The sequence below is a fragment of the Eurytemora carolleeae genome, unplaced genomic scaffold (assembly GCF_000591075.1).
Source record: "Eurytemora carolleeae unplaced genomic scaffold, Eaff_2.0 scaffold143, whole genome shotgun sequence".
NCBI lineage: Eukaryota > Metazoa > Arthropoda > Copepoda > Calanoida > Temoridae > Eurytemora > Eurytemora carolleeae.
Genome location: NW_019396656.1, coordinates 21,107 through 45,503, shown reverse-complemented (window position 1 = coordinate 45,503; position 24,397 = coordinate 21,107). Strand labels below are relative to the sequence as shown.

General features: G+C 33.0%; 1 protein-coding gene and 1 long non-coding RNA gene across 2 annotated transcripts; both read left to right on the top strand.

The window, feature by feature from the left end:
• Positions 1 to 969: 969 nt before the first annotated feature.
• On the top strand, positions 970 to 2,198 carry LOC111706984 (uncharacterized). The gene is made up of 2 exons (XR_002766355.1): positions 970 to 1,091; positions 2,165 to 2,198. It is a non-coding gene; the product is annotated as an uncharacterized LOC111706984 (long non-coding RNA).
• Positions 2,199 to 2,417: 219 nt separating this feature from the next.
• LOC111706978 (uncharacterized) lies at positions 2,418 to 21,741 on the top strand. The gene is made up of 24 exons (XM_023479946.1): positions 2,418 to 2,520; positions 3,615 to 3,646; positions 4,254 to 4,344; positions 5,069 to 5,119; positions 5,658 to 5,754; positions 7,564 to 7,660; positions 8,966 to 9,007; positions 10,091 to 10,171; positions 10,505 to 10,619; positions 11,030 to 11,160; positions 12,218 to 12,283; positions 12,425 to 12,472; positions 12,774 to 12,826; positions 13,120 to 13,237; positions 13,777 to 13,884; positions 15,068 to 15,166; positions 16,040 to 16,066; positions 16,928 to 17,010; positions 17,763 to 17,821; positions 17,906 to 18,051; positions 18,557 to 18,636; positions 19,641 to 19,723; positions 20,878 to 20,966; positions 21,245 to 21,741. Exons 1-24 carry the CDS (start codon positions 2,418 to 2,420, stop codon positions 21,386 to 21,388), a joined length of 2,043 nt encoding a protein of 680 aa, XP_023335714.1. The 3' UTR covers positions 21,389 to 21,741.
• The last annotated feature ends 2,656 nt before the right edge of the window (positions 21,742 to 24,397 follow it).

Here is a 24,397-nt window from a genome sequence, read left to right as displayed (position 1 = left end):
GTTTAGAGTGTGTAGTTCAGAGTAAGCAGCTTTAGAGTGTGCAGTTCAGAGTGTGTAGTTTAGAGTGTGCAGTTTTGAGTGTGCAGTTCAGAATGTGCAGCTTAGAGACAGACTGAAGTGTGTGGTTTGCATTGTACAGTGAGCAGTATATTGTACAGTGTACAGTTTAAAGTTAGCAGTTGCAGTGTTTAGTGTACAGTGTACAGTGTGCAGTGTGCAGTGTACAGTGTCTATAGTGTAGTGTATAGTGTATAGTGTATCGTTTGTAGCGTGCTGTAATATACGTAGCTATATATAGGGGGGGGGGAAGGAATACTGCCCCCCTGTATACGCGATTGAACGTTAGTACAATCAATCGCTCATGAGTTTGAGGAAACGCAATAAAATGTCGTCGTTGAGCGCAAATGCCGCGAATGGGTCTCATTTATTAAAAAAATATTATCGGCAAGTGGCAACATAGATTCAGCTGACGCCAGCTACAGACTATAACCGGTGTAAGTGAAGAGTCAAATTTTAATTAATATGTAACGATTTAATAAATAGTCAGAATTTGTTGAATTATTTAGACTAAGTTGAACCACTCCTTATTACCTTGAACTGTAGTGCACATGAGAAAAGGCTGAACTATGTCTTCCTAGCTCAACTAACCAGTTTTTGCTATTACCTTATTCCGACCGATCTGACCAAGTTCAATTTATTCCTAGATTTAAATAGACCCTTTTAATTTATTAAATAATATGGGTCTGTCCTAGTGAACGATTTTTGGACCACCCCCCCAGGCCCCACCCCCTCCTATAAATTTTGTACATGACCAAATAAGATTTTATTTAGCATTATTTAGGGTTAGGTTAAGACACTTTCTGGGAGCTCCTTGTACATAATTGATAGGAGGGGGGGGGGGGTCCAAAAATCGTTCTCTAGGAATATACCAATAATATTTTGTGTAGATCATCTTGAGTTTAATTTCAGAATATAATTTACTAAAATGTCTGATCTACAGGAGGCATTGGGACAACTAATTCGCCGACGAAAAACTAGCTTGGGAGACTTTGTTTATGTCTATGTTCCACTCCCTAACCTTGTATGTGCAGGTAGAGCCAGACGTATTTGTATCAGGGGCGTATCTATAAAAAAGTAGTAATCTTTGTTTGTTTCGGTGGCTGATCAAAACTCAGGAACCCATTTACCGATTTGCCTCAAATTTTGTTCGGGATTTCAGAAGAACCACGGGAATGTTCTTAGCTTAGTTTTAGAATCTAAGTTGAGTGGGTCGACTAAAGGAAGAAATAACTAAAATCTTAATTTACGTCTAAGCGCGGACAATCAGCGGGAGTAACTATGAGTAATCTGGGCAACGCTGAGTTCCAAATATGGAATATTCGGTCATAGCGAGGGCTCAGCAGTCAGCACCCATCGGGGCCTAAAAACCACCTGATAATAATAGATTTCACAGATCAAAAGGGGGCTTAATCTCATCCCCTTCTTCACTATTTCATTGGTATATCGTTGTTTTACGCAGAATTTACTGCAGTAGTAGATTAAAAATGTTAATGATAATATATACTTTAGGTTTATATAATATCTCTCGTGTGAGGAGCAAGGGGGGGCTGAAATATGGAGTTAATAATTTAGTTAATTTCCAATCAATTTGTACATGTATCTGACATGCAACATTAGGTCATTTTTGATGTTTGGACACCTAGCCTTGAAGAAATCGAGGTTTAATTTTGATAATTACTAGCTAGGAACTCAGCTTTGCTCTGGAAGCTGTACTTTCTATAAAATATTCAACCCACTATCGGGTTCTATCGAGTTCCTCAGTCAAGTTATGATCGGACAAACAAACAGATTTCTACTTCTAAGTAATGAAGCTCTTCGCTTATATATTTATATCTATTTTTATATCTTTATACATATTTAAGCTAAAGCAGGCCAAACGGCTTGACAAAATTGTCTAAAATTATGTTGAAAAACCCATGGGTATCCTGGGAGTAACATAGGCTAAAAACATCCAATTTTTACTTCAAAAATCAAAAAGAATTTTAATCAATTTTTTTGATTCAAAATTTTTTTTACACGGGCAACGCCGGACACTTAAACTTGTAACATAAATAGATATGGTGAAAATTCTTATGCTCGAAATTCCATAATTAATCTGTTTTAGATCAAGAGAAAGCATTGAAAGTGTTCATGGCGGACAAACAAGCATATTCTAAGGCAGTTAATTCTATTTTTGAAAAAAAAATCCTGTTCTCTTATTCTTAAAATCATCAAATATTACGGAAGAAACGTGGTTTCCACTTTTTAATCTTGATTCGACATTATTTTCGGAGATTTTTTTAGGGGGGGTAATGAAATCAAGCATTTGATAAACATTAAATAAAATCAAATCAAGTGAAAATCTGAAAAGGAACCCAATGTGGAACCCCAAGACTGCCTTCAGGGCACTATGCACCACCGTGCCGATAGCGGCCTGGAGTCCAAACCAGACGAGAGCACAAATTATTTACGCCCGTGCTTGTAATTTTATTACAAATACAAATATTCTGAAAGTTTTAATTTCAGAATTACAAAATCCGAAGAAAAATTAACTTTCGAATTTTGAAGTTAGTTTTTGTTCTTCTTTCTCCTGCGAAGAAATTCTTAAGAATTAAAATCATACANAAACATACCTAGCTGTTACCTCTAAACATACCTAGCTGTTACCTCTAAACATACCTAGCTGTTACCTCTAAACATACCTAGCTGTTACCTCTAAACATACCTAGCTGTTACCTCTAAACATACCTAGCTGTTACCTCTAAACATACCTAGCTGTTACCTCTAAACATACCTAGCTGTTACCTCTAAACATACCTAGCTGTTACCTCTAAACATACCTAGCTGTTACCTCTAAACATACCTAGCTGTTACCTCTAAACATACCTAGCTGTTACCTCTAAACATACCTAGCTGTTACCTCTAAACATACCTAGCTTTTACCTCTAAAGATGAGACATCAATGTCTATATCTGAATGTCACAAGTTTTTTTAGCGATACTTTTATTATTTTTGCAATGAGTGCTGTCAAGTACAGTTGTCTGAAACGTTTCATCTTTTTTGGGGTACCCCGTTATTCATGTTGGACAATTGTATCAGTTCTATTTTACTCTTTATAAGATATTTCTGAAGTAATTGTTCATAAGCCTCCCGGATTTTCTGTACAAATTTTATACTAAGATTTCAAAAAAAAATTTACGCGAAATGAAAGATATAAAGAAAACAAATTCTAAAATGAAATCAGATTTGTTCAAATCTATACTTGAAGGAATACATTTTGTGTTGATATTTTTGTTTTAAATTTAGATAATTCTTAACAATAATTTTGCATTACAAGGTTTATAAATAATGTTTCAAAAAGGTATCGCTTGAATCAAAACTTTCAACAAATCAAATCGAATTCAATTCATAATAAACATTATCCATTTCGCGTAAAAAAAACTTTGGACTTTTAGTTATAAAGTTGGTCTGCATAGCGGAGGCTCGGTGTTGCAAAGCAAATTGAGGAGGCTCATGGCTGCCGGGGGTTCCCTCCCTCAAAAATTTAACTTAGATTAATTGATTTTTTTTTTCAGGGCCCACCTCAGCTTCTCTCCTTAAAAGACAGGTAATTAAAATACCTGATTTAATTTAAAATATTTTATTTCATTTCGGGGGAATTTATAACACCTAATATTTTTCGTTGTATGGCGATAAAACTAAATATGTTATTATTTAATGGGTATAATGCGTGTGAAACTATTTTTGCTTGGATTTTTACTTGTTCTACGGGAAAAAACCGGCAAAAACTTTTTCGCACTCATGATACCTATTACAATAACATAGATAGATATAAAAGATTTTGTTATAAATTGAAGAATTAGATTAATTCAAATATGCTTTAATTTACGAATCTTTAAATTGACAGTATTTTTTTGTTTTGAATCAGATTAATTCAAATAAGTTTTAATTTACGAATCTTTAAATTGACAGTATTTTTTTGTTTTGAATCAGATTAATTCAAATAAGTTTTAATTTTCGAATCTTTAAATTGATTTTTTTGTTTTAAGTTGAAGAATTAGATTAATTAAAATATCTTTTAACGAATATTTAAATTGACAGTATTTTTTCTAAATCAGAGAGAGAAAAATCCGTTCTCATATATTATTCTATGTAATTTTAGGGTTACCTAAGATTTGGTTGACAGTCCTTTATTATGTTTTTTTAATGTTAAGTTCCGTGTAAGAACCAAGCCAACGGATGCTGAGAAAATGTTTGAGTTTCTTAAAACCATGCCAAAGGTGGAATCTGTTGAGAAATGCAAAGGTGATGATTTTAAATGGTTTCTAGGTCGAAATATCATGTTCAATGTTTTAAATGGTTTCAAGGTTGAAAATCAAATTCAAAATTTTAAATCGTTTCAAGGTCGAAATATCGAGTTCAATGTTTTAAATGGTTTCAAGGTCGAAATATCAAGTTTAATGTTTTTTATGGTTTCAAGGTTGAAATATCAAGTTCAATGTTTTTAATGGTTTCTAGGTCGAAATATCATGTTCAATGTTTTAAATGGTTTCAAGGTTGAAAATCAAATTCATAATTTTAAATCGTTTCAAGGTCGAATTATCGAGTTCAATGTTTTAAATGGTTTCAAGGTCGAAATATCATGTTCAATGTTTTAAATGGTTTCAAGGTCGAAATATCAAGTTCAATGTTTTAAATGGTTTCAGGGTCGAAATATGAAGATCAATGTTTTAAATGGTTTCAAGGTCGAAATATCATGTTCAATGTTTTAAATGGTTTCAAGGTCGAAATATCAAGTTCAATGTTTTTATGGTTTCAAGGTCGAAAAATTAAGATCATGTTTTAAATGGTTTCAAGGTCAAAATATCAAACTAAGAAGAAATATCAAGTTCAATATTTTAAATGGTTTCAAGGTAGAAAAATCAAGTTCAATGTTTTAGAAATCATTTCCCCCAACGCCCTAATTTATACACCCATGATTTGGTTTTCCATTTTCCCTCATTTTTGTTTTAACAATTTCCTTATTCAGGAAGTCCACGTGACAAAATGTTTAAGACAGCATATCTCATAACTTTCACAGGTTAGCTTAATATAAACAATATACAGGGGAATATACAAAGAATACGACTATAAAGGAAATGTTTGCGAAAAACCGAAAGGGTACTTTAAACCATTTGCTCTATATATTCCCTTTAGATAGAAGTAAAATTAGTAACGATCGTATCCAACTTTAATTTGGATTCAGTCGGATTTTATTTTTCGCAAACACTCCCTTTAATTACGAGCTAACACTCGTAGAATATAAGAATCTAAAGATTGAATGATCTTGTTTAAAAGTATTTTTGATTGATTGAGTAGGAAAGGAATTAATTGACTAATTGATTTATCTAATCATTGATCTAATGTTTAATCAAGTTTTTATCTAATGATTGTTAATCTAAAGATTGATCCAATAATTGATTTACTTGGATTGTGCATATAAATTGTAAAGTTGCCAGAAACATTTAGATATGTTTAGGGCCATAAATATATGCAATTAAGGTATTTATCTAGTGGTCGATGTAATAATTGATCTTATGGTTATTTCATAATGATAAATTGATTGATTGATCGCTAAGATGCTGCTGCGTGTGATGACTTTAAAGCTGAGAAGGTGGTGTGCCCCTACGGGAGACTGGACCGGGGTGTAAACCAGTATCATATGAGTACCAAGAGGTAAACCAGGGATTTTAAAGGAATTGTCACCTTCATTTTAAATATTCTTTAAAGGGACATCAAGCGTATTTTTAATTTATACTCCATGCAAAGATTACAATGCCCGATTTACAAAGGTACCCTTGAAACCTTGATCTGATAGAAAAACACTTTTGAGAGAAACCGCAATTTGAAACGAACGGTTTAAAAACATTGATATCTAATTCGTACTTGATCAGACAAGATACCGTTGTAAATCGGGCATTGGCATCTTTGCATGGAGGGTCATTTAAAATTGCGCTTACAATCCCTTTAAATGTAATTAAAGGTGTATACATTACTTTATGATATACTAGCTTGGGAACCCAGCGCTGCCAAGGATACTAATAATTACTCCCGCTGTTTACCCGCACTTTAATGATTATACCGGAAAACTAAATGTTCGCTTTTAAAGTCGACCAACTTAACTTAGAATCTTAATACCAAGCTTCCGAGTTCCCCAATAAAAATTTGAGGCAAATCTGTCCATGGGTTCCTGAGTTAAGATCGGACAAATAAACATAATACAAATTAAGGATGTAATCCTAGTAAAGTTATTTCAGAAGTGTACACATCTTTTGTACTGCAGTGTACTGTCTCTGGGCGGTAATGTAAACACAAGACGGATGTCAAAACCTGACATGGGATCCTCTTTCACAAAAAAAAAATCAATGAAATATTCTGGTCATAGGAAACTATTATGTGAATTATCAAAATTATCAAAATTTAATGCTTTTAACCTCCTCGGATACTAAACGAACACTGATGCATCTATTCTTGTTTACAAATTCCGCCCAAAGAGAACTGGTTTCAATATGTACGCAGAGTATACACGACCGCAATTAACTTTCCTTCCATTACACCCTTGATACAAATTAACGTTAAGAACTAAGTAATCTGAAAAAAGCTTTTCCAGAAAAGCACACACGTAACGTCAGAATACACTAGTACTTTCTTTAAAATTAATTATCGTTTTTTTCCTTTATCTTCTTAGATTCATTAAATAACACTTATGATAATGCAAATAACTCTGAACAAATAATGGATAACAATGAGTTACATCAAATTAAACTGTCAAAGTTTTAAATATCGATTGTTAATTCTATCAGGTTGGTAAGACACTAAGAATAGAAAATTTAAGTTTGTGGCAAGCAGTGCTTAGGATCCATTTAATTTTGATGCGGATCCGGATCCTGGATCTGCACTGGAAAAAAATGGATGCGGATCCAAATCCGGATCCAAATCCAAATCCGGATCCTGATCCAGGTTCTTTTCTTTAAGATTTACTGAATTTTTAAACAAAAAATAATTTTCAAATTTTTTTTTTATTTTTTTTCGCTTATTTTTATCCTAAAACTTGATGAACCATTCAGAAATGAGTAAATTTTATAATCTCTCTCTTTTCAAAAGTTCAGATTTGGGTTTTAAGATTAAGAAAGTTTTTTTTTGCAGTTTTTAGTCCGCATATTATCCGGATCCGGATCCAGGAAGCCAAAATCTTGCGGATCCAACGGATCCTGATCCGGATCCTAAGCACTGGTGGCAAGTAATCAGTTCCTTGAGCATATTTTTACAGTTATAATCAGAAAACAATGGAATGGGAAGACGACATTATATCAATATTTAATGTTGTCACAAAGCAAATAATTTTACTAGACACTAATTAAATGAGCTTGCTAGCACTGCACAATTGCTGTGTTTCAAGCTCATCAAACTTTTTCAAGTTATAACTTAAGATCTTAATGTCGTCTTGCTATTTCATAGTTTTCTGGTTATCACTGTATCTTTTAGGCCGACGAATATGCTGGGAAGAGCACTTCGTCACAAATTCTTCTGCTCTGTAAGATATATCAAAGCTTACGCAGACACTGGGGAACTAGAGAGAGAGGTACAATATATTAACAGGGGTGTATATTTTCCTTAAAAAATTGATTAAAATATCCCCGAAGAAGTTATATTTTTGTTTTTAGGGTTTTTCGCTTTATTTGGGAAATTAAATGTCTTTTTCTTAGTAAACAGTGTCAAAAAAATTAAACTTGCTTTTTGGTGTCCCATTATTAATTTTTTGCGTCCCCTTTTTAATTTTTGGTGTCCCATTATTAATTTTTTTTTCCAAAATCATCAAAAATCGTGCCACTGTCTTCAATAGCATGAAGTTCTAAACTATTATTTTTCTAGTTAAGAATTATTTTTCATTTAANTCGGGAATCTCTTAAAAAGTCTCGCAATGTATCCTAAAATATTGAACTATTTGTCTTTAAAATATTATGGAATTGATTTAGTTCATATCATGATTTTTGACTTTTTTTTAGAATCAGCCAGCCGCCCACCTGAGGTCGTTGCGTTTTTACTTCAAAAAAATCTTTTAAGAAAAAAAAATCGTTCATAGGGTTGCGAATTGGCAATTTGATATTGGAGAAATCGCCGTAAGGCGTAAGGCCTAAATAAATATTTCAAAAAACTAAATATGATACATCATTTTCTTGGTAATTTCATGCTAAATTCAGATTAGAAAACCATTTTTAAAAATAATAAAATCTTAAGAAGTTATGGCTAAAAAACGGTACTAAATTCCGTTTTTTTAATTTGTTGATGTTTTTGATTAGTTTTTTAGCTCTAACTCACTCAATTTTCAATTATTAAAAATTTAAAAAACGCTTTTCATATTTGAATTCAGCATTAAATTTCCAAGAAAATGATGTGTAACATAAAGATAAAAAATAAATTTTTTTGTGGACTTGCGGTGAATTTTCCGATATTAAATCGCAACCCTATGGACGATTTTGAATTTTTTGTTTGATTGCAATATTTTTGTAATGAAAACGCAGCGACCTCCGGTTCGCGGTGGGCTTAATTCCATTATTGATCTCCCCTAATGGCCAGTGCATTTTATTTATTGCAATGATGAATTAATAAAGAATTAATGATGAATTAAGGAATCTCTTAAAAAGTCTCGCAATATATCCTAAAATATTAAACTTTTTGTCTTAAAATTTGAAAAAATTTCCGAATTGATTTAGTTCATACATTGCCAGCGCATTTTATTGCAGCAATGAATTAATAAATGAATATTTTTTAAAAGATATTTTTTTAAAGGGCTTTTTAGTTATTTTCATTATCATAAATAAATACATTTACATTTTATATTGATTTTTACGTAAAATAACAATATCATTTGAATGAATATATTCAGGTTCTAATCCTGGCTAGGGGCCAATGCACAAAGGCGGAAAAGGTTAGTGTTTTTTTTTCCAGTTTTCAACTAACCCATTTTTCATAGAAACACGTCGAATTTAAAATGAAATTTTAAGATATACGCCATAGAACAACTACTTACTGTTTCAGTTACTTTTGTAAAAAAAATAATTGATTTTAGAAGTCTTGTTTTGTAACTGTAAACCAACCTAAAGTCTTGTTTTGTTACTGTAAACCAACCTAAAATCTTGTTACGTAACTGTAAACCAACCAAAAGTCTTGTTTTGTTACTTTAAACCAACCAAAAGTCTTGTTTTGTAACTGTAACCCAACCTAAAGTATTATTTTGTAACTTTAAACCAACCGAAAGTCTTGTTTTTTAACTGTAAACCAACCTAAAGTCTTGTTTTGTAACTGTAAACCAACCTAGTGTCTTGTTTTGTAACTGTAAACCAACCTAAAGTCTTGTTTTGTAACTGTAAAACAACCAGACGTCTTGTTTTTTAACTGTAAACCAACCTAAATTCTTGTTTTGTTACTGTAAACCAACCTAAAATCTTGTTTTGTAACTGTAAACCAACCTAAAGTCCATCTATTAGCTCGTCTTGTTTAGCAAAAGAGGATCTTAAAAAATTATTGCTTTCGCCAAATAAATCTTGTAAAGCCATTTGAGAACCAAGCTTTTTTTCAACCCCGAGATTCGGATCTTGAAAACCTGAAGCCGAATTTAAACAATTTAAATCGCGTCTCAAATCCGCCAAAAATCGGTTCCAATTAAGCGCCGGCTCAAATCTCGAAACACGGAATACGATATCAAATGGAACCAACCATGTTTGAGCCGCGCGTCTTAAATTCTTTAAATTTGGCCTCTGGCCGCCGTATTTGGAGAATTCTAGATCTGTATCCTAGCTGAGATTTCAAAGCTTAACCCCGATTAAACCAAGTTTAAAATCATCTTAATTGGATGAAATAAAACCAATCAGGAGCCAACCTAAAACTCGGTGTTCACAAAAACTTGAGCTTACAGAAGGTCGCGCTTTACTAAGAAACCCATGAAAATGGATATCATTAAAAAAGACAGGTCCGAATAAAGCAAATGTTTTTCTATTGCATTCTCCCCTAGATGCGAGAATGGTTAGTCCAGAACGATGTAGCGGACGTGGAGAAAGTTCGACCTGTTTTATCAAAATTTCCAACTAAACAGGTAGGGACAAGTCCCCCCCCCCTTCCGAGCTTTTCTTTCTTTCTCCTTCACCTCCCTTTCTACCCTTTCCCCTCCCCTCCTTCGCCCTATCCCCCCCCCCGTCATAATAAACTCCGTGACCCCTCTTTTAATTTTCTTTCAACTTTGTTAAACCACTCCCGCTTTTCCTGAAAATCATTTTTGTATCTTGCAATAAGGTTTTTCCTCCCGGGTTTGTCATGATCCCTTTTAAGCAGTTGCTTTAGAGATTAAACCTCTTATTATTTTTTCTTCCAAACTCTATGTTGATCGATACCATTTTTAAGCTGGTGTCATTCTTTCGGTTTTATCTAGGTTTTAGTCCTCTTCAAGACTCCCGAGGCTGCGCAGATGTTCTTGAAGCGCGACCTCTTGATGATGGAGAAGAAGGTGGATGCAATCCTCTACTCAGATATTGGAAAACTCATCGGTAAATATTATTCACGGGTGTGTATCCCCGCCACCCCCTCCAGGGGGGGGAATGATTTTTGGGGATCGGGGGAGGGGGAAAAAAACGAAAAAGTAAGTTTTTTCGTCCTTTTTCATCCTTATTCAGTTCTTACCCAAAGATTTGTTTAAGATATGTTTTTGTTTAAAAGATAAATATAAATATTAAACAAAATTATTTTAATAGTATTGCAAGATTCCAATATTTCCCTCTTGTAAAAAAAATACTATGGGGGGAGGAATCCCAGGACTGAGAAAAAACTCAAGTGTGAAACTGCACCCCAACATTTATTTTTGATATTTAAAAAAATAATTGGTATTAGAAATGGTCTGTTCATTCTTCTTACCGTTGACATCAGTTCTTTGGTTTGTTAATGTTTTTTTTATTTTAAGATCGGTTCCCCTCGGATGGAAAGGTGGACGGAGATAACGAATATAGTTCCCGGGATCCTTCCACCAGGATATATGTTCAACTCTACTCAGAAGCTTTTAAACAACTAGTTGATATTCTAGATATATTCCAGGTGGGATTGATTGATTGATTGATTGATTGATTGATTGATATCTGTTCAACTCACTCAGAAGCACTTTAACAACTAGTTGATATGCTAGATATATCCCAAGTAGAGGCACTTAAAGAACTAGTTGATATTATAGATACATTTCAGGTGTTTGATTGATTGATTTTTTGTTTGATTGATTGATTGTTTAAATGGTTGATTTATTTATTTATTTTTAATTAGGAAAATAATGACTTGAGTTATACTGATTGCATTAGGATGAGGTTACCTGTCTGATTGATTAATTGATTTGGATGATTGATTTATTGATTATTAGGATGAAGAGCTATAGGAATGTATTCAGTTACCCTCTAATATCCCCTCTTTTATTGGCGGAGAAGAGATGCTTGAAAAACCATCCCTTGATTGATTGATGATTCATGATTGATTCATGATTCATGATTGATTCATGATTCATGATTGATTCATGATTCATGGTTGATTGATTGATTGATTTTTTGACTAGGATGAAGAGCTAGAGGATTGTATCCAGTTACCCTCTGAAATCCCCTCTTTTATTGGCGGAGAAGAGATGCTTGCTTAACCATCCCTTTGATTGATTGATTGATTGATGGATGGATGGATGGATGACTAGGATGAAGAGCTAGAGGACTGTATCCAGTTACCCTCTGATATCCCCTCGTTTGTTGGCGGAGAAGAGATGCTTGCTTAACCATTCCTTGATTAATTGATTGATTGATTGATTATTAGGATGAAGAGCTAGAGGACTGTATCCAGTTACCCTCTGATATCCCCTCTGTTATTGGCGGAGAAGAGATGCTTGCTTAACCATCCCTTTGATTGATTGATTGATTGATTGATTGATGGCTGGATGGATTGATTGATTGATTGATTGATTGATGGATTGATGGATTGATTGATGACTAGGATGAAGAGCTAGAGGACTGTATCCAGTTACCTTTGATATCCCCTCTTTTATTTGCGGAGAAGAGATGCTTGCTTAACCATCCCTTTGATTGATTGATTGATTTGATTGATAAATTGATTGATTGATGACTAGGATGAAGAGCTAGAGGATTGTATCCAGTTACCCTCTGATATCCCCTCGTTAATTGGCGGAGAAGAGATGCTTGCTTAACCATCCCTTTGATTGATTGATTGATTGATTGATTGATTGATTGATTGATTGATTGATGACTAGGATGAAGAGCTAGAGGATTGTATCCAGTTACCCTCTGATATCCCCTCGTTAATTGGCGGAGAAGAGATGCTTGCTAAACCATCCCTCCTCCTCTCATACAAAACTGCGGCCAAGGAAAACAATGTTCAATTTGATAATTGTGATGGGGATTTATTTCTGACTTAGTTTATAATAATCATAGAAATTACAAACGATCTTTCAAAAGTGTACCCTATAAAGATACTGACCTAAAATAAACACTTGACATCGATATACAATACTAGGCTTCTAGGCATTAAGCTTGGATTTAGGAAGAGGGTGGGGGGTAATCGTGCAATAAACACCCTTGGTCAACATTAAGCTTGGGGTTAGGAAGAGGGGGGGGGGGGTAATCGTTGAAATAAAACCCCCTTGGTCAACATTACGCTGGGATTAGGTGACTGAAGTTCTTGAGAGGGTTGATGATTTTAATACGGATAAAACGTACAGGTACAATAAATCAATCAAATTGGATCGGATGTTTTGTGGTTTATTTTTTTATAAAATTCAGCTTTGACTGACCATCTAAACTTTCCCTGTTAAATTTACATCCTTAATGTAGAATTTTTAAACCAAGCTAAGAACATTTCTGGGGTTCTACCGACTTTACCAAAACTTTAGGCAAATCGGTTCAGTTGATCCTGAGTTATGATCAGATTAACAGAGATTCCTACTATATATATATATTTTTTTTTTTATATATCTTTTTTGAAATTGGAATTCTTATGATTTTTATTAATTAGAGAATGGGTGTACGCGACCTCTCTGAGCCAACAGATCAAAGATAGAAGGGTCGGACAGTATCTACGTTCAGACTGTACAGACTCGGCGGAAATCTGCCAAACATTCTTTGAGAAAACCGTAAGTTTTTTTTATTCGCAACTGCTTTTATTTCTTTGGCCTTTGTGGTTTTCTTTAATTTTGATTTCATTTGTTGACGACATTATTATAAAGTTTGTTAAAAATAAAAATTGGATGATTAATTTTTAAAAATTTGAAGTTTCTGCCCTTCTCCATTTTTTTCAACGAAATTAGCTGCATTGTGGATTTTTTGGATAGAAACGTATTACGAACTTGCAAATTATCAAGATGATTACAGTTTCGTCAAAATGTTTTACAATACAATTTTTGTGTTCTCTCTCCATAAAGGAGATAAAGTTTTTAAAAAAAGTTGAAATCTGTTTATTGATGTTTGAGGAGTTTTAAAAATTTATTCTTTTAATAAACTTTCCATGTCTATTTATAAAACAATACTATCATTTTATGATTTTTTTAGTGGGGGAAGGGGCCAGAGGTGATAGAATTTTAGATAGATATTTTACTTGCCAGTTTTAAAATTTTAGATAGACTTGCCAGTTTTAAAAATAGTATTTCCAAAGTAATCTATTTATTTTTTTCAGGATGATTACGTGAAGTTTGCGCCACCGAACTCCAATCCGAAGAAGGAGAAGAAAGCAAAGGCTGAACCGATTGCTGCTGCTGCTGCTGTAAGCGCAGCTGGGGCCTCGGTTAGTTTTTATCATTTAGGACCCGCTTCTGCTAAATCGGCGCGAATTAAAAAGATGCTTAAAAATGTCCGTTTTTTGTAGAACCTATATTTTTTTCACAACCCCTAAAACCTATTTTATTTTTTCAGCATTAAAAATAAATCTATGGTTTTTATTTTTGAAAGTTGTAAGTTCATCGTTTAAAAAATTCGAACAATCCACCACCAGTGTAATGTATACAATAAATATGTAACTTTCCTTTTTTTGAATTTGTGGGAAATATTCTCGCAAGCTCTTTTTTTTGAGGTTTTTAAATTTTTTCTCCTGAAATACTTAATTTGTATGTTTTTGTTTTAAGAAAAAATGTGAGCCCCGCTGTCAAATTCCATGTACATTGTACACCCCTGAACCCTTTAAGCTTTTTTTTTTGTTTCCAGATGACATCAAAGTACTCATTTGCTCCAGTTTTAATAAAGGGATATCAGTTAAAGAGACTGTAAGCGTAATTTTAAGTGACCCTTCATGCAAAAATCGCAATGTCAGATTTACAACGGTACCCTTGAAAACTTGTTTAAATAAGATATTAATGTTATAGTTTCATTAAACTGTTATATTGCGGATTCTTAGCATTTCTTGTTGTTAAGATGCCATGGAGAAACGGGCAGGAATAAACACTTTTTTGATTTAGAAAACTGTCGGTCTATTTTCCATATTATTGATCAGACTAAGATTTAGATGCACCGTTGTAAATTTGGCATCGCCAAGGTTTTAATGCAAGGAAAGTTATTTCAGAGGTGTACGCATCTTTTGTACTGCAGTGTACTGTCTCTAGTCGGTAATGTAAACACAAGACGGATGTCGAAGCCTGAAATGGGATCCACCTTTCACATAAAAAATCAATGAAATGTTCTGGTCAAAGGAAAATATTATGTGAATTATCAAAATTATCAAAATTTAATGCTTTTAACCTTCCTCGGATACTAGAGGAAAACTGATGCATCTATTCTTGTTTATAAAATTTTGCCCTGAGAGAACTGGTTTCAATATATACGCAGAGTAAACGCAACTGCAATTAACTTTCTTTGCATTATAACCTTGGGCATCTCCATCTTGCTTGAAATTACTTTTCTGTTCTTTTAATCTGCCTTGAAATTAGAATGAGTTTAGCTTAATTAATCCGTACATTTAAAAGTTTTGAATTAAGGTTAAGAAGGAAAGTATGGATGTAACTGTATTGAACACAAACCGTCAAGTGGAGATGGGAGAATGGGTGGTCTGTGTTCTTCAACAGAACTTTGCACAAGTAACTTTTATATATACAATCAAAATTGTAGAATTATTGTTACTTTTCATTTTCGAAATTTAAATGGTTAGGAAGAGAATCACTAATTTAAAGACAAAGCTTATAACTTTTATTGCTCATATGGTCCAAGCTAAAAGACCTCACTTCATTCTTGAACTAGCAAATTCATGTTGAGTTTTAGGGGGGGGGGAGGGTTGATAGCAGGACTCCCTAACAGCATCATTTGATTTGATTTTCAAAAACTAATTCTACTAAATAACTAACTTAATTTTACTAAATAGCAAACTAGATCTACTAAATAACAAGCTAGATCTACTAAATAACTAACTTAATTTTACTAAATAACAAACTAGATCTACTAAATAACTAACTAATTCTACTAAATAACAAACTAGATCTACTAAATAACTAACTAATTCTACTAAATAACAAACTAATTCTACTAAATAACAAACTAAATCTACTAAATAACTTAACTTAATTCTACTAAGCAACTAAATAAATCCTCTAAACAACTAACTAATTCTACTTAATAACTAACTGATTCTACTAAATAACTAACTATGTCTACTAAGTAATAAATTAATTCTATTGAATAACAAACCAATTATAATAAACAACAAACTAAATCTACTTGATAGCTATCTTAATTCTACTAAACAACTAAATAAATCTACTAAGCAACTAACTAATTCTACAGAATTACTAACTAATTCAACTGAATAAATAACTTATTCTACCAAATAATCAAATAATTCTACTAAATTATCAAATAATTCTACTAAATAATCAAATAATTCTTCTAAATAACTAACTAATTCTACTAAGTAACTAACTAATTCCATATTTAAAATAATAAAGACTGTATTCTAGGTGGCGTGGATTGCCAGTGATTCTCAGGTAAAGATATCTTAAAAGATGTTGGTCAAATAATCTTTTTTTTAACCTAAGACAGTTCTTCATGCTAATTCTTTTTCGAATCTTTTGAACTTAACAAAAAAAATAAGGATTATTTTTCAATTCCTTTTTTCTGTCTTGCATTTTATAAATTCCAAATCCAAAGAAAAAATTAGGTTTGTGACCAATTTGCAAATTAAGTATCGTAAAAGTAGTTTGGAAGGAGCGCGATGGCTGAATTTTAAAAAAGTGTCTTCAGAAATTATTTTTTGTAAATCATTTTTAAAATATTTTATCGGAATTAATTTCTCGCATTAAAAAAAAAACAAAAAACAAGTAAACATGATCAGGAATTTATTTTTAAAGAAATAAAAAAGAGTGCATAACTTATATTATTTAAACTTGCTCATACAATTTGTGACCCCTTTTCTATTAGTTTTTTTTTAGTTTTTAACGTTTTCTCCAATGTAACCAATTGTTCTTCGTACATTTTAAAAGCAAATAATTAAGGTTTCGCAGATTTTTATTTGTTCCGTACATAAACAAACCAAATTTAACGTTTATTGTTTGTTCTTTAAATAAACAAACCAGATTTACCTTTTTTTAGTTCTGTTCATAAACGAACCAGACTTCACAGATTTTTATTTATTCCGTACATAAAAAAAAACAGACTTTACAGATTTTTTATTTGTTCCGTACATAAACAAAGCAGATTTCACAGTTTTTATTTTTCTGTACATAAACAAACCAACAATTAGACATTAAACATTTTTTTATATTAGATGCAATTTTTTTAATTTGTTAAATTTATTCTCGTTTTCTTCTGTCCACCGAGCTTAATCTGACTTCTGTTTCCCCCTGCAGGAGATTGGTAGATACTTCTTTGAGAACCACGCTAATGTTTTGGAGATAAAGATGAGAAACAACAGCGACATTGTGTATGTCAGGTACAGTACCAGCTCCCCAGTCAGGAATAAATGTCGTCTTCCGCACACAATGAAAACTACATCTTGACCGATTACAAACTTTTAACAAGGTTTTGACGCCATACCATAGGAGAAGTGACCTTAGAACCGATTCTTTTCAAAAAAGACAGTGGTCGACCATAGGACGACTTTGACTATGGTCGCATTAATTACGGAACACTCACGTCGATGAGCCTGTTTCTGTTGCGATTCATTTAATGGCCAACTTTTTTCCTTTGCTACGTACGTCATCAAGTCGATTACCTTATTCTGATTAGATTCGGGCTCTGGAGTCAAAACTTTAAAGTTGTAATAATTTCATTGTTTAAAGACGACACTTCCAATTCCTCTTATATTGGAACTGTACTGTGTAGACACACTTTTATTTCTCGCATCTCATGATAAACTGAACCTCTCCTGGGGGGACCCTGGTATCCTGGTACCATGGAAACCTCGGAACCAACCAGGAGAAGGGGTGTTGAGCTGAGAATGTAGTTTTCTTGTAAATTGTTATTTATTGTTTTTATATTATTCAAGTTTTGATAAATCTTTCAGCGGGGGTTTCGAATCTTAATTCAACCCCTAGAATCTCTACTTTAATCGGGTCTAAGTAAGCCTTAAACCGTCGAAAAAAAGTCTAAAAATATAATTTTTCTAAAATGCTCATGATGAACCTATCTCTATTTTATGCATGTTTCATTCCCATGTATGCTTATTGCTTATAATTTAACTAGGTTTGGATCCCCTAAGGATGCTCTGGTGTTCGTTGGACTGAGCTATGTTATGTTCTTGGGTGAGTAGAGAGGTCTTGAAAATAATATTTCTGTCGATTGCGGCTAAATAAAAAAGAGACAAAATCATAAATTTTCGTTTTCAGGAGTGTACGTTCAGCGTTGTCTATTCTTTGATCATCCCTATTACCGAATGGCAGAAATTCGTGCATTTCTGGGGGGTCCGCTGACTGTCCAGAATGGTCATCTGCCTAAAAACGACGCAAGAAATATAATCACAAAGGTGGCAACGGTAAACCAATCATTACAACATCATTACAAAAAAAGAACATTTTCATTTATAGATTCAGTCATTGATCCATTGAATCATTTTTCGATGCATCGCTGCATAGATTTAATTTTTCATTGATGCATTAATAAATTGATTTATTGATGCAAAGATACTTTGATATGTGATAGATTTATACATTGCATTGCTACATGATGAATTGATGCACAGATACATTGATGTATTGATACGTTGATGCATTGCTGCGTTGAAATAATGGTCCATTATTGATAGATTGATAACGTGATGCCTTGTCGTACTAACATATAAATACACTGACACATTGATGCATCAATTCCTGGATACATGATGCAATCTTGCTTTGATGCATTAATACATTTTGATACATTGATATGTGATAGACTCTTATATTTATTTATTGATACATTAGTTTATTAATGCGTTGATTCACTGAACGTTTATGCATAAATGCACACGATGACATATTATTTGATTGATTGACTGCTAGGTCCCTGGTTCTGTTCATAACAATGGAATTCTGTTTACTGGATTCACAACCAAGTTTACCAACGCTCAGATTTTTGAGAGGTAGCAATAGTATATAGTATATAATATATATAATGTGTGGGCCGTCTTCATTACAGTAGAAGAAGCAGGCATGAAAAGAACTGTAAAAGTATTTTTATTTGACCTTCCATTGATAGACATGGCATGTCCGATTCACAAGAGCGAACTTTCAACCTTTTTCTGATCAACGAAGAAGATATTCTTGTTTATCTAACTTGTTTATCTCATGCCGTAGTTTGATACAAAAAAGTCTAATTTCTTTCCTGTGTTTATGAAGCCTACACCTCCATAAATGGTGGATTACTTAGAATTATGTCTTATAGTCCATTTTAACGTTTTTGAAACCTTAGTATTAGGTGACCTGACAACAATACCTTCTAAAAATTAATCAAAGATGTAAGTCCTAAATTGTTTTTTTTAATAAAGCAGTTGGGAAATTTAAGTAAAATTTTGAGAATAAAGTTTTAAAAAGTAGTAGGTGGGGGACTTCCTACTAAGTCAAATTTGTTCTACTACATAACGTTATATGAAGAAAAAGTTGTCACAAGTGGGATCTCATCATCACAAGTTCGCATATATTTCATAATTAACCATTGCACTTAAAAAATTGATTTATCCTGAACCAGTGCTTATAATCCAGATCCGTTGGATCCGCAAGAGTTTGGCTTCCTAGATCCAGATTCACAAAAATATGTGGATCAACGATTCCGGATCCAAGGGGCAAAATATCAACCAAAAACTGCAAAAAAAAAAATTACTCTCAACCCAAATCTGAACTGTTTAAAAATGAGAGATTATAAAAAAAAAATTCCTGATCTATGAATAGTTCAAGTTTTAGCACAAAAGAAGAAGAAAATAATCTGGCAATTCTGCTTTGTTAAAAAAAAATTCAGTAAAGCTTAAAGAAATGGTTAATCTGGATCCAGATCCAGCTTTTTCCAGTGCGGATCCAGGATCCGGATCAGAATGAAAACTAAATGGATTCTGTTCCTGAGCACTGTATAAAGCATATTTTGTTTAATTAGATTGAAGTCTGAGATTGGATTGGAGAAGCCCAGTATAGTCAAGGGGGATTGGAAGAAGGAAGGAGATAACTGGAATTGTATTGGTTAGTTTTTTTTCCGAAGGTTGTATAATAAGGTTAGATGGTAGATACTCTGGATGCGCTCCAACGTAGCTAAAGACGACCTTTATAGCAACGAGTCTAGTCTAAATCCTCGTCCATATGACGTCACTGCTTGTTTTAAAAATAATAAATTTTGCGGCTCAATGAATATAAACGTTCTCAAAAATTGAAAACTTGATTTAGAATTTAATTTGTTAATGCGATGATTGTTAGTTAAGTATCAGTGACGTCATATAAGGATTTAGCGTCTTCATTGCTATAAAGACGACATTTGCCTACATTGGAGCACATTTAGAGTATCTAACCTGACATACAACCTTGTATTTTTCTGAGTCAGGGGTGTATATTTTCTTGGCAATTATTGTACTTATACACCCTTGTTTTCTCTTTTAATACTTTTAAATGATAATTTACCACCTCTTTTTTATCTTAAAATAATCAATTTTACGCAGATTTTTATTTTATTTTTTATGGTGTGTCAGTTTTAGATACCAATCACACGGATTGTTCTGGTTCGTTTATACAGTACACTCATTCAAGGGATTGATCTGGTTCGTTTATACAGTACACTCATTCAAGGGATTGATCTGGTTCGTTTATACAGTACACCAATTCAAGGGATTGTTCTGGTTTGTTTATACAGTACACTAATTCAAGAGATTGATCTGGTTCGTTTATACAGTACACCAATCACACGGATTGTTCTGGTTCGTTTATACAGTACACCAATCACACAGATTGTTCTGGTTCGTTTATACAGTACACTCATTCAAGGGATTGATCTGGTTCGTTTATACAGTACACCAATCACACGGATTGTTCTGGTTCGTTTATACAGTACACTAATTCAAGGGATTGATCTGGTTCGTTTATACAGTACACTATAATTCAAGGGATTGATCTGGTTAGTTTATACAGTACACTAATTCAAGGGATTGTTCTGGTTTGTTTATACAGTACACTAATTCAAGGGATTGACTGTTTATTTTATAAACCAATTAAAGGCAATGTTATTTTTTAAGAAGATTCAAATGTACTTGATTTAGGTAATTTAGTACAGGCTATTTCTTCCTGTATTCTGGTAAACGTTTTCTTTACAAAAGTGGAAAGAATAATTAGTAGCTTCATTCCTTTAGTATTATTGGATTTGGGAGTAGAGGAGATAAACAGGTATGCTGACAGGTGGACAAACCTTCGTGTCATCATGGGAGAACATGCAATAAAGGTAATAACAAATATTTAATTTGTCTTTCTTCATTTTTAAACATTTTCTCGAAAATTATTCCCTTTTGATAAAATTATAATCTAAAACAAACTTTCTCTGTTATTTTTTATCTTTCCAAGAAATCACATAGTCATGAGTGTTTTTCATTTTTTCGAAAGTTGTTTTTGACTTACTAAATATCAAATATAAGAGCTTTCTTTTCTACTTAAGACTTTTAAATCATTATTGCAAATTGCGAGATTTGATTTTGTCGAAATTTTTATAATTACAATAATTAGGCTGAGTTCTATGCAAAGCCACCCCCTGCCCCTAAGAAGAAGGCCCCCAGGAAGACCACGAAAAGGACGAGGGGGGACTCGGAGTCCACCGGGACTAACGGTGTCAAGAAGATGAAGAACATTGAGAAATATTTAGATCATTAATACTAGATTTGAAACCTGAGTTCTTGCAATCATGTTCAGTGTTCACATTAGTATAAAATCAACATTTTGTTATGTATTATTGTGTATTTTCTCTCTTTTCTAAGATACTGTGTTGTATTTTTTTGACCGGGGGGGGGGTTATTCATAGGTGCAATCAATTTATTTAGAAGAGGGGGGGATTCAAATGAAAATGTATTTGTAACGGCGCGACACAGTGAATCTCTATGTGGTAGCGGCTTGGCGCTAGTGCTTGGGAGGCGCCTAGTTCCGCCTCTGTATTGCATATTGCATTAAGGTGCACACATCAATTTAACTTGTACATTAAACAATCCTAATAAATTACTGAACATTTTGCAACGCTATTTTAAATTGTTTCAATTTAAATCAACTCTTGATTTTAAACTGAACAGATCTTGAATTGTAAAGCTTTCCATTGGTTCTAATTCTTCTGCGGGTAACTGATACATTTAGCTTTAAGCATTTTAATTGTTTTTGTCTTTACAGTCATGCTCATAGATAATTGTAATTTGAATAACAAAAATAGTACTTTTCATCATTTATGTTATCGTTAAATGCAATTTTTTTTTTGAAAATATGAAAAAATGTAGTTCTTTCTCTGAAATAAATTGGTTGTCTAAACGTATTAATGTATTTATTAAATAACTAACATATGGAATTTAGATATCATATGGAATTTAGATAACAAATGCGCGAATATAAAGTTACGTATGTTATTAAAGGGACTGTAAGTGTTATATCAAGTGACCCTCTATGCAAAGCTGGCAATTCCCGATTTACAACGGTATCCTTATAAACATTGTCTGGTCAAAAACATTTTTCGAGTTAAAAAAACGATTTTAGTTTCCCCACTTTTGATCAGAGTATGGTTTCAAGGGTACCGTTGTAAATCGGGCCATCTTTGCATGGATGGTTATTGTTCACTTTAAATTTCGCTCACAGTCTCTTTAGGCACTGCAGTAATGGTCCTCCTTGCAAGGATCTTTATTGAAGTTTAAGGGACCGAATCTAAACTTTTGAGTCGCGGCTGAATTATGGTTGGTTCCACTGAAAACTGTATTCAGTTTTTCAAGATTTAAGCCGGTGCTCTATTGACATCGGTTTTTGGCAGATTTAAACCGCGGCTCAAATTCCTGAAATTCGGACACTGATCAACTTGCAAAGAATAACTCTTCATCGTCAATAAATGAAAAAACATTTCAACTTGTTCCCGGACAACCATACTCAGGTCTTACAGGCTCGAGCTCAGTCAGATCAATCGGGAGGTCTCTAAACGTAGTAGTTGAACTACGTAGAATAAGTTGAACCAGTTCCTCAGCTACCCCCTGGTCGGCGCACTATAGAAATAGTTAAACTAAGGCTAAATGATCCGATTACAGGGTTACCCGCAAAAGATGAATGACGACCTAAAGCTCTTAAAACCTAACAATTTCAGGGTTGAATTTGGACTCTTTTCTGAGATACTAAGGACTAGGCTTTAAGGGCGCTTCGCGCCCATCTTCTTTTTCTTATAATTGTTGGTTTAACTGTGAGCATCTTTTCTATTAATTCAATTTATTTTAATTTGCGGATTTCATAATAATTTTAATTTTAGATAATGTAAAATAAAACTATTCTAAAATTACGTATTTCAAGTCTGAATGGCCATAAACCTACCATGGGGCCACGTGAGGTACCACACAAAATTTTGGCCTGATCGGTTCAGCCGTTTTGATATTTATTGGATACAAACAGACAGATAGACAAGCTGAATTTAAATATAGAAGTTGGCAAAGAAATGAACCAGATTTGCAGCTGTGGGAACCGTGAATTTTTCAAAAAAGGATTAAATAAATTCTTTAAAATCGTCTCTTAAGTCTCATCCTTTGTGATTATCCCTGTACTTAGCACTATTTATTAAATCTGATTTAAACATTCACGTATTTTGGTTTTAGATGCAGCAATCTGAAGGGGTTTCAATTTTATTAGATTTTTAATAATTATTCTGCTAAATTGTTTATTTACAATGTTGAAGTAATTCTAAAATAGCTCACAACTTTTTTGTGACTAAATCTACAGATCTTAATCCTAAAATTTTGAAATGCCCTTGAAATAGATGCAGAAATATGTGTAACATCTTGACAAAAAAAAATACTATTTTGTTTACCCTTTTATGGCATTTTTTCAAGCCTCGGTAGCACCCAAACCATTAAAACTACCTGTCTAATTTTTTTTAAATAACTGGCTTTAAAAGATTAAACAATGAACATGCATTTAAACCCTATACCTAAATCCATACCCCCCGGTATACAGACGGTTATATCAATACAGTGAAGACGACTATCGATTTCAATTTTGAAGAGTATTGATACACATAAACATAGAAGTCAAGAGAAGCTAGCAATAAATAAACTTTTCTTTGATTATATGTAAACTTGTAATTGGGTAAAGGCTTATAAACAATCAAAACTTCAATAAAAAGTCGTCTTCATTGTATTGATATAATCGCCTACCACTAAAGATTAAGACCCCCAGCCTTAATAGGGTTATTAACTGATTTCAACATTTGCTTACCCAAGAACTTCTTACCGGGCAAGAAAGCCTTTATAATCTAAACACGAAAGCAACGCAAGTTAATTTTTTTCATATTAGTTCTCTAATAGAAGAAAAAGATTCATTTCAATTTCTTAAAAAACTTTGACAATCTTTTCTATAATAAAGCTAGCTCATATACGTATGTTTGCTATAGCTTGCCAAACGGCTGGACCGAATTGGCAGAATATTTTTGAGGTACATGCGTGGTAACATGTGCTAAAAAATGATTTTTTCTTAAATTTTTCTTTTCCCCTAAGTGTTTTTGAATTCCACGGGCAACGCCGAAACTACATAAGAAAAGGAATAATACAGTTTCTATATCGTTAAAGATCTTAAATTGAGTTTATTTGAATCACTCTAATCTGTTATCTGATACAAGAAGAAGAACACAAGGATGTGTATGGTCCAGGTGGGGGA

Coding starts and splice junctions, on each gene's coding strand:
- LOC111706978 (XM_023479946.1), top strand. CDS start 2,418: ATGTGGAACCCCAAGACTGCCTTCAGGGCACTATGCACCACCGTGCCG. Junction 12,473..12,773: donor CATACAAAACTGCGGCCAAG/GAAAACAATGTT, acceptor CGCTGGGATTAG/GTGACTGAAGTTCTTGAGAG. Junction 16,067..16,927: donor GGATTGCCAGTGATTCTCAG/GTAAAGATATCT, acceptor TTCCCCCTGCAG/GAGATTGGTAGATACTTCTT.